Below are 9,099 nucleotides of genomic sequence, written 5' to 3' on the forward strand. Positions count from 1 at the left end.
CTGTGCCGAAAATAATAGCATAATAAACGGCCTTGATTAGATAAGCTTTTAGAGAATGCTGCTCCATAAAAAGTCAACTTGGGATGCAAAACCTCGGGCTATCTGGGTCTTGTTATGGTCCAAGACAAAGACCGCTAAAACTCCCGCATATCCTCAGAATCCAGTCAAGATTTATTGCCTCACTTGGGTTTAACAATCTAAATTTGGGGCGCAAATTGCAGTAATGGCCGCCATTTGAATTGCAGGTTAATTGCGCTATCGATTACGCCTTTACCACTATCACTTCGTATCACTATCAAAGCGCTAAGAACAGCCAAGAAACGTGTTAGGTTGACCATTTTATCGCCGGACGGACAGGCGTTGTGCCAAGTGCAAAAGCGTAGAAGATGGTGGCTCTCCGGGTAAATAATCAACCGACGTTAAAAGCACCTTTACCCGTCCGTTTTGGCTCATTTTGAATTCGTCAACCGTCGCGAACATATGGGGCAATGGATGCTTCCAAGCAAACAAATCCGAAACGCGAACCTAATCCGTTTATCAAGGCCAATATAATCTCAAAGTGGCTGTTCCTGTGAGTCGTCATTCTTTTATTACGGATTAAAAGTGAAAATCCTGTTGAAAATCGGATCACAAAAAGTGAATCCATGGCCATGGTCAATCAGTGAATAGTTTATGACAAGCGATTAGGTTCTAGTGGTATTTGGTGTTTGGGTCTGCTCATAAACCATATCGGGGGCTATTTATCACAAATAGTTCGGATATATGAATTGCCCAGGAGTTAATGGCGGCATTTCTATTTAATGGATTCCATAAAGTTTACAAACCAGAAACTAACAAAACACATTAATTTAAAAGTTGTGAAATTTTATTAAAATCTAATGTCTTCAAATAAATTACTTTAATTTTTTTTCCTGTTTTGCAAAATTGTAAATTTGATTGACCATTGGATGTTAGATGGTCACGTAGTATTGCCCGGGATCAGTGCCCGTCAATTTCTACCCGCCCGTCATGGAGATACATTGATAAGATATTGTACTTATACTAGTACTTATCATTTTACCTTCTTTAGATGGATGCACAGTGTTTTTGGCAAGGGTAGACGGGACGAATTGGACGCCAGCAAACTGTACGAACACTTACCCAGTTTTGACAGTGAATTACTGACCAGGAATCTGCAACCCCACTGGGAGAAGGAGTCCAAGAGAAAGAATCCCAGTCTTATGCGACTTATTTTCCGTGTTTACGGCTGGCAGTTTGTTCCTGTATGTGTTCTATATTCGTTATTGGAGATGACCATTCAGTAAGTACATGAGGAAGTTAACACTAATTATCTGAATAACATAAATTAAAAATTCTTTACTTAAAACTGTTGAGTCATGATCTCAATATAAAAAATGCTAAATTTATTCATTAATTGTAGCGATTCTTATCTTATCGTTTTTCGAATTATTAAGTACGTACTTATTTGTGGTTTTCCCAATTATGAATCATGTTAATATGTTTTAAGTTATTTCTAAATTTAACCCATTTCACTATTTCGCTTTAATTACAGCTCCTTTCAGCCTTTACTGCTCGGAGGATTGATCTCGTACTTTGCCTACGGCCAGACGACTGTGACGAAAGAGAGCGCCTACCTCTACGCAATGGGAATAGTTCTTTGCTCCCTGGTCACCTCCTTGGTATTCCATCCCTTTATGTTCCACGTATTCGCGGTGGGAACGAGGGTAAGATTGGCCTGTGCTGGCCTGGTTTACCGTAAATGTCTTCGTGCCTCGGCAAGCAGTGGCGAAGGTCTTGGAGCTCTAGCCATTTCAGTGATGTCAATCGATCTCTCCCAATTTGACTTGACTTTTTACTTTTTTCACGACTTGTGGAAGGGACCAGTGGAGGCCTGCATCTTTGGCTACCTCATGTACCAGCAGGTAGGCTGGACCTCCTTGATTGGGATCGCCTTCATCGTGATTTTAATACCCCTTCAAGCTTGGGCCGCAAAAGCTGCTGCACATTTCGGCTCCCAATCCGCAAAGCATCGGGATGAGAGAGTGAAACTAATGAACGAAATCATCAGCGCCATCCAGGTGATCAAAATGTATGCTTGGGAGAAATCTTTCGGACGATTAATTGAAAAAGTTAGACAATCGGAGGTGAAGGCCATCCGGGGATCCATGAGCATCTACGCCGCCTTGCAGTGCACGAACATGATCTCAAAGATATCGCTCTTCCTCAGCCTGGTGGCTTATGTTTATGTGGGTGATATTGTGACGTCCAAGAAGGTATTTATTCTGTCTTCATACTACGGCTTACTGAACGATTCCTTACTTCACTACTGGCCCATGGCCATTACCACATGGGCACAAACACTTGTCAGTGCACGACGAGTGGTGGAGTTCCTGCTGCAAGTGGAGAAGCCTGAGGAGGAGTCTTGCTGCCGAGACAATCCCGGCTTGGAGTTAAGTTCAGAGAAACCGAAACTAGCGCAGAGTGGTCGCCTTCATTGCGTAAAAAGTGAGGGGAAGTGCCTGAGTTTCCAAAGAGTCAGCGCAAGTTGGGATAAGCCGAGCATAAAACATCCCAGGAAGCCCCATATTGACGGTATCTCCTTCCACATCAACGCCAATCAGTTTGTTGGCATTGTGGGCAATGTGGGCTCTGGAAAGAGCACCCTACTCCATGCCATTCTCGGTGAGATTGAGCTGATGCAGGGACGCGTTGAGATCCATGGCAGGATAAGCTATGCTGCCCAGCAGCCGTGGGTTTTCCAGGGAAGCATCAGGGAGAATATCTTGTTTGTGGAACAGTACGAAGAGAAGCGATATCGGTCAGTAGTTTATGCTTGCCAATTGGACAAGGATCTGGAATTGCTGCCCCGAGGGGATGCCACTATTGTTGGAGAGCGGGGAATCAGCCTGAGTGGTGGACAAAAGGCCAGAATTGCCCTTGCCAGGGCTGTGTACCGCCAAGCGGATATTTACCTATTTGATGATCCCCTAGCTGCCGTTGATGCCCAAGTGGGAAAACTGCTGATGGACAAGTGCTTTCATCGGCTGCTAGATGGAAAAATGCGCATTTTGGTTACCCATCATGTTCAGTTGCTAAAGACTGTGGATCACCTGCTGCTCTTGGAAGGAGGTAAACTCACCGAGCAGGGTAGTTATGAAGAACTGAAAGACGTTATCACGCATCATGCTGCTCTGGATTTGGAGGCCATCGAGGCGGACAAGCAGCAAGTAAAGCGGGTGCTCAGCCAAGTGGACAGGACGTCAAAGCAGCTTGGCAAGGACGAGGAAGGGGATCCAGCCGTAAGCCAAGATGAGGACGGTCGTGCTGAGCAGCAACTACAAGGAGCCGTCAGCTACGAGACCTACAAGGCATACTTTCATGCTCTTGGAGCTCCATTCCTTGCTTGCTTGGTGCTTTCCATGTTTGTTTTCGCCCGAGGATGTCAGGCGCTCATGGACATCTTTATTTCACGATGGGCAACTTGGGAAGAGGAACGTGAATATGAATCGGTAGACGAGGCAGTGCGGACCAAGATGGTCACCTGGTACACGGTGCTCCTATTGTTCACTCTAGCTCTATTCTTGCTGCGCACCTTTGGATTCTTTTTCATGTGTCTGCGGATCTCATTGACGTTGCACGATCAGCTTTACCATGGAATAATCCGAGCTTGGATGTATTTTTTCAATGCCAATCCTTCGGGAAGAGTGCTTAACCGTTTCTCCAGTGACATTCAGAATGTTGATGTAGCCCTGCCGCAGGCTATGATGGACTGTCTTCAGGTATGTTCGCTCGATATCCACACTTATTTCTGGCTTAACCTGTGCTTTTAACGCCTCTTAGTTCCTGGTGGATGTGGTGGCTGTGCTGGTGATCGTGGCGATTGCTAACTACTGGCTCCTCATCCCAGCGGCTATAATGGTGTTGCTACTGTATCTGTGCCGTGCCCTTTATATAGGCGCAAGTCGAAGTCTGAAGAGGATTGAGAGTTTGAGTAGGTTTAAATCAATTTAAATAATCAACATTTTCTTATATTTAAACTTTTTAACTAAACAGCCCGCAGTCCAATATATTCTCATACGAATCAAACCTTCCATGGCCACGCGACCATTAGATCTATGGATGCCATGCCACAATTGGAGCAGACTTTCCATGGCCACCAGAACACAAACTCTTCTGCTCTTTTTCTTTATGTAAGCGCCAATCGGGCTTTTTCCTTCTGGACGGATCTGATTTGCGTAGTCTATATCCTGGCCGTGACTTTCAGTTTCCTGGTTATTAATCAGAGCTTCTACAGTGGGGATGTTGGTCTGGCCATCACGCAGTCTATGACTTTGGTGATCATGTGTCAGTGGGGAATGCGCCAGACGGCGGAAATGGAAAACAACATGACCAGCGTTGAACGAGTGTTGGAGTACGCCAAGATGCCATCGGAGCCACCCCTGGAGAGTCCAAAGACTTTAAATCTAGCCGATGAATGGCCTCAGGCAGGTCATATTCGGTTCAGGGATCTCCGGATGCGATATTCTCCGGACGATGAGAATATTTTGAAAGGTCTTAATTTTGAATCTCAGCCCATGGAGAAGATTGGCATTGTGGGACGTACGGGAGCGGGAAAGTCATCCATTATTCAAGCACTTTTTCGATTGGCTCTCAATGAAGGGACCATCGAGATCGATGGCCTGGATATTGGCCAATTGGGTCTTCACGACCTGCGCAGTAGAATCTCAATTATTCCCCAGGATCCAGTGCTGTTTTCTGGAACTCTACGCTTCAATCTGGATCCCTTTGATGAGAAAAGCGATGAATCGCTATGGAGTGCATTGGAAGATGTAAAACTAAAGAAACACGTTGCCACTTTGGAAGGTGGTCTTTCGTGTCATATGCAGGACGGTGGCTCTAACTTCAGCATGGGTCAAAGGCAGCTGGTGTGCCTGGCAAGAGCTATTTTGCGACAGAATCGAGTTTTAGTTATGGATGAAGCAACTGCAAATGTGGATACCGAGTAAGTATTAAACATGTAGCCCATACAGATTTTTTTAATAACCTGTTGACCTACCAGAACAGATATTCTGATCCAAGAAACCATCCATACCAAATTCGCTGAGTGCACTGTTTTCACAATCGCTCATAGACTGCACACAGTGATGGATAATGATAGTGTCCTGGTAATGGATGCTGGAAAGATTGTGGAATTCGGGGCACCACACAAGCTCTTGCTTCGTAAGGATGGAGCTCTTCTTAAACTGGTCAATCAAAATGATGCTGCTACCGTTAAGTTCCTGAAAAAGGTTGCTGCAGAAAGTTATATGCGACGCAACAAGAGAGACTCTCTTGCAATAGCAGAAGATCGACTGGAGGAATGAGCAGAAGTCACATTCAGAAACGGAATCTACCTCAAGCGGTGGCTTTAGAAATTGTACTGCCTCGGAGAACAGTCAAATTCGGTTTTATTGGTACGAAAAGTGTACGATAAAGTGTATTTACATAGCAGTAGTATTACGCTAGTTCTAATGATAGTTCGGCACTTAAAACGAGGAGACTCTGACACACGCGCGCACACACAAGATTACAAAATAGATGTATATATGTATATGTATGTAGGTAATATATCAAAACTGTAAACTTGATGAATAGCCTAGGATGATTGTAATCATTCCATTTAAAATAACATTAGATATTGACATGTATTGGGTAAAACTAGGATCAGAAACACTCCGATATGCTCTCGAATGGAAACAAAACGTTTTCTATGTAAGCTGTACAAATGCCATGCTATGTACACAGAACGCTAAAAACAAAAATAAATATGGTCAAACCAGATTCAATTCGGCGGGCATTGCCGCTTCTTCCTGCTATTCAATCCGGATCCGATGTGATGCGCGGCGCAGCGCGGCGAACTCCTTGAAGACCAATCGCCCCAGCAGCACCATGGCAATGATATCGGCAGCGATGAGCATGTGGAAGACATACTGCCATCCGGCGGTGGAGATGAGCCCGGCAAGTAGGGGACCAACTGCTGCTCCAATTGACCCTGTACCATCGATAATGGCCGTAACGGTAGCTAGGGCATTGGCATTGCCTTCCAGGGAGCTGTGCTGGCCGAGCTCCGCACTTACTGAAGTTGTAATCAAAGCATAAGGTCCATTCACAAAGATCCCGACTACAATCAGAAGCACTATGCTAAACGTCAGTGACAAAGCACCATATTGTTGATACATCAGCAGCTGAAAACATATATTAGTTTTAGTCATAATGGAATGTGTGCTTTATTAAGAAGACTTACAATGGGTGAGGCAATGAACAACATGCCTGTGCAGACTGTAGCCGACATCCCGCTTACATCCGATAGGTAGCCCGCAGCTATAGCTCCCAAAATACCGCCCACATCGAAAAGCGTGGATAAGTCAGCGGACAGTTCAGGACCCAATGTACCTGCATAAAAAATTATACAATTTAGAAGACGTTTATCGTTGTACAGGAGGAATAAAGGGAGTTATTCAATATAAATATGGATTTCCAAGTACTCACTTGATTTCTGAATGTAGAGGGGCAGCCAGTACATGAAGGTATAGCTAACCAGCTTAGTAAAGAACAAGCACAGCGAAAACTCTACCACTCCTGGTATGTATAAAGCGTCGATCAGGCTGATGGGTCTTCCATGACCCCTGTGCTGTGCCGCTGGTTGGGATCGAGAAAGGATTGGAGTACGCTCGGTGGGCGCCGATCTGTAGTTGATTTCCTGCAAAAGAGAAACACATGAGCTTTCTATTTAAAACCAAGGGCAAAGAACAGCGCAAAATGTACACAAGCAATATTGGCCAACACAACGAGAAAAGCAAACATATATTCATGCACTTACGGTTTCCGAAGAGTCGTACCCCATTTTGACCACAAACTACGACCGAGCAAAGTACGTTTTAGAAATCAAAATCGCAACATAATGGAGAGACCATAGGTAATATACACCGCACGCAGAACATCAATAAATAAAAACTGCAAGTAATACTTACGGCATCGTTGTGGCGCACCTGCTCCTCGTCATCCTGTTCGTCATCGGACTCGTTGGCCACTCGCCGATCTTGCTGACCAGCCTGTGGATAACAACCCACTATCTCTGGCTGGTCGACCAGGAAAAGAAATAACAAAAAGCCTACGGCTGCAATTATGATGCCAGGCACCACAAACGACAGGGCCCAATCCGTTTCAACATAATGCGCTGCTATCAACGTGCCCAGAATATTTCCAATTGAGGTATGGCTGTTCCATATGCCAAATATCAATCCACGCTTTGATTTTCCAAACCACCGTCCTACAAGGGCTACGACTCCTGGCCATCCCGTCGTTTGGAAGATGCCAGCGCAGATTTGCACGACAACAAAATACCACAAACTATGGATATTAGAGGTTCGGGCAATGCCAAACATATAGGTGAACACTCCGGTGAGGATCATGCCCATGGATAGGAAATATCGCAGGGAAACTCGCTCCGCCACGAAACCTGAAGCAAACATGGCAATGGCATAGGAGAAGAGGAAGGCCGAATCCAACATCCCAAAGAGCGTGGTTGCATCGGGAACATCTGAAAATTGTGTACTTTGTTAGAGAAGTGTAGTAAAATTTTACGAAAAAACTCACCAAAGGGCGCATATCCACATTCCTGCCCCGATGCGGCCAGCGCGGTTGAACAGTTTCCTTGGAGCACCGACTTAACTACAGATATGGGTTTGCGGCACATGTGGTAGCAGGCGTAAGCCAGGAACGTTAGCACGAAGACAGACATCTTGTAGCTGAAAAGAAAATGAAGAAGAAAAATGAATAATATTCATTATTTCATTCATATATTTTCAGCCGAAATGTTCCTTAGAAGCTATCGAATACTTACAGTAGATCTCTGCGGGCGTGGAAGCGGGTGCAGCATTGGCGCGACAGCCGCTGGACCGCCCGGATGCCGAAGGGCACGTCATTGTAGTTGTTGCTCATCTTTCGCGTTCTGGCCAAACCCAGTGGAACTCTCATCGACCGGCGCGGGCGGTGGGCGAGGTGCAAATGCGGCTCGTCCAGGTGGCTGAGTTCCCTTTTCCGTTCCGGTTGCAAAAAAACAGCTACCTGAAAGAACAATAATCAACAGGTAGGTGAGTGATTTGACTCTCGAGTGACTCATTTCGAGATACATATTCTGTTTCGCGGGTTGAGGTTCAGGTAATATGTTAGAGTGGGTCGCGCGGTTTTTTCTGAGGCCGTGGAATTGAGTGCGGATTCAATATCCGACCTTATCAACATATGTTTCTGTAGTTTTCTTGTTTACGTCGTTCCATTCAATCCGCTCCAACAATGACGCTTCGTATCTGAGTCGTAAAATAAAATGCGTTTCCGCTGGCTTTGGCTTCACTATTCTGCTGCGTTGGCGAAAATTTTCCAACTTTGATAGTGTTCTTCGGTTTGTGATAAGGAGTAGCAAGTACTTTATCTAAAAAAACGCCGACAGTTACCTCGTTTATAACGCTATCACATGTGATTGTTTTTCATAATATATATCCATCAAAGTTTATTTACTTTTTTATCACTTGTCCTAATCAATTTACAGAGTATTTTATCTTCGACTTCGGTCAAACCTATAACTCTTTTGTTTATTGTCGCCCCCAAAAAGCGAAAATCATCCGGAAGTTAACAGAGTGCTTTGGTCTTAATAGTGCGACATTGAAAAAGAACTTTTGACATTTATTATTACCGTTAATCACACATTAAACAGCTGCAGTAAACATTACTCCGTCGGAAAAATAATAAATAACAATGTAGAGGTGGAGAAACATCGATAGACGCCTATCGACTATTGCTGCCAGTGTGAACGTTGCTGTATTTCGGTGTGACTTGGCTTGGTATATTTTTAAAATAGTATTTTTATTTGATTTTCGCTTTTTCCGTTATAATTTAAAAATCATTAGGGATTTCTTTGATCTTCTTGTATTTATTACTAAAAATGCAAAGTTAAATAATATGTCTTATTTTATATACCACATTATAAAAGATTTTAGTGGACTTTGAGTCTTTATTTTATCCACGTCTACTAAATCGTAGCCTTCTGGGCGTTAGTTTTTATTA

General features: G+C 44.2%; 2 protein-coding genes across 4 annotated transcripts; one reads left to right on the forward strand and one right to left on the reverse strand.

The window, feature by feature from the left end:
• The first annotated feature begins 479 nt into the window (after positions 1-479).
• Positions 480-5,409, forward strand: LOC108109261 (probable multidrug resistance-associated protein lethal(2)03659). Its single transcript, XM_017217744.2, has 6 exons — positions 480-571; positions 1,070-1,300; positions 1,553-3,779; positions 3,841-3,991; positions 4,054-5,002; positions 5,060-5,409. The coding sequence occupies exons 1-6, from the start codon at positions 489-491 to the stop codon at positions 5,361-5,363; spliced, it is 3,945 nt and encodes a 1,314-aa protein (XP_017073233.2). The 5' UTR covers positions 480-488; the 3' UTR covers positions 5,364-5,409.
• A 21-nt stretch (positions 5,410-5,430) lies between these two features.
• LOC108109262 (glucose-6-phosphate exchanger SLC37A2) lies at positions 5,431-8,813 on the reverse strand. 3 transcript variants are annotated; one of them, XM_017217745.2, is made up of 8 exons: positions 8,729-8,813; positions 7,883-8,106; positions 7,636-7,787; positions 7,011-7,579; positions 6,860-6,895; positions 6,529-6,739; positions 6,284-6,432; positions 5,431-6,224 (listed from the first exon to the last, which is right to left on the reverse strand). In XM_017217745.2, exons 2-8 carry the CDS (start codon positions 8,014-8,016, stop codon positions 5,853-5,855), a joined length of 1,623 nt encoding a protein of 540 aa, XP_017073234.1. In that variant the 5' UTR covers positions 8,017-8,106; positions 8,729-8,813; the 3' UTR covers positions 5,431-5,852. The 3 variants fall into 3 exon arrangements, with proteins under 3 accessions (XP_017073234.1, XP_017073235.1, XP_017073236.1); XM_017217746.2 differs by lacking the exon at positions 8,729-8,813 and adding an exon at positions 8,490-8,591; XM_017217747.2 differs by lacking the exon at positions 6,860-6,895.
• Between the last annotated feature and the right edge of the window lie 286 nt (positions 8,814-9,099).

Source organism: Drosophila eugracilis, unplaced genomic scaffold, assembly GCF_018153835.1.
Source record: "Drosophila eugracilis isolate 14026-0451.02 unplaced genomic scaffold, ASM1815383v1 contig_1765, whole genome shotgun sequence".
NCBI lineage: Eukaryota > Metazoa > Arthropoda > Insecta > Diptera > Drosophilidae > Drosophila > Drosophila eugracilis.

Coding starts and splice junctions, on each gene's coding strand:
- LOC108109261 (XM_017217744.2), top strand. CDS start 489: ATGGATGCTTCCAAGCAAACAAATCCGAAACGCGAACCTAATCCGTTT. Junction 572..1,069: donor ATCTCAAAGTGGCTGTTCCT/GTGAGTCGTCAT, acceptor TACCTTCTTTAG/ATGGATGCACAGTGTTTTTG. Junction 3,992..4,053: donor GAAGAGGATTGAGAGTTTGA/GTAGGTTTAAAT, acceptor TTAACTAAACAG/CCCGCAGTCCAATATATTCT.
- LOC108109262 (XM_017217745.2), bottom strand. CDS start 8,016: ATGAGAGTTCCACTGGGTTTGGCCAGAACGCGAAAGATGAGCAACAAC. Junction 6,896..7,010: donor AGGTGCGCCACAACGATGCC/GTAAGTATTACT, acceptor GCTCGGTCGTAG/TTTGTGGTCAAAATGGGGTA. Junction 6,433..6,528: donor CCTCTACATTCAGAAATCAA/GTGAGTACTTGG, acceptor TTTTTTATGCAG/GTACATTGGGTCCTGAACTG.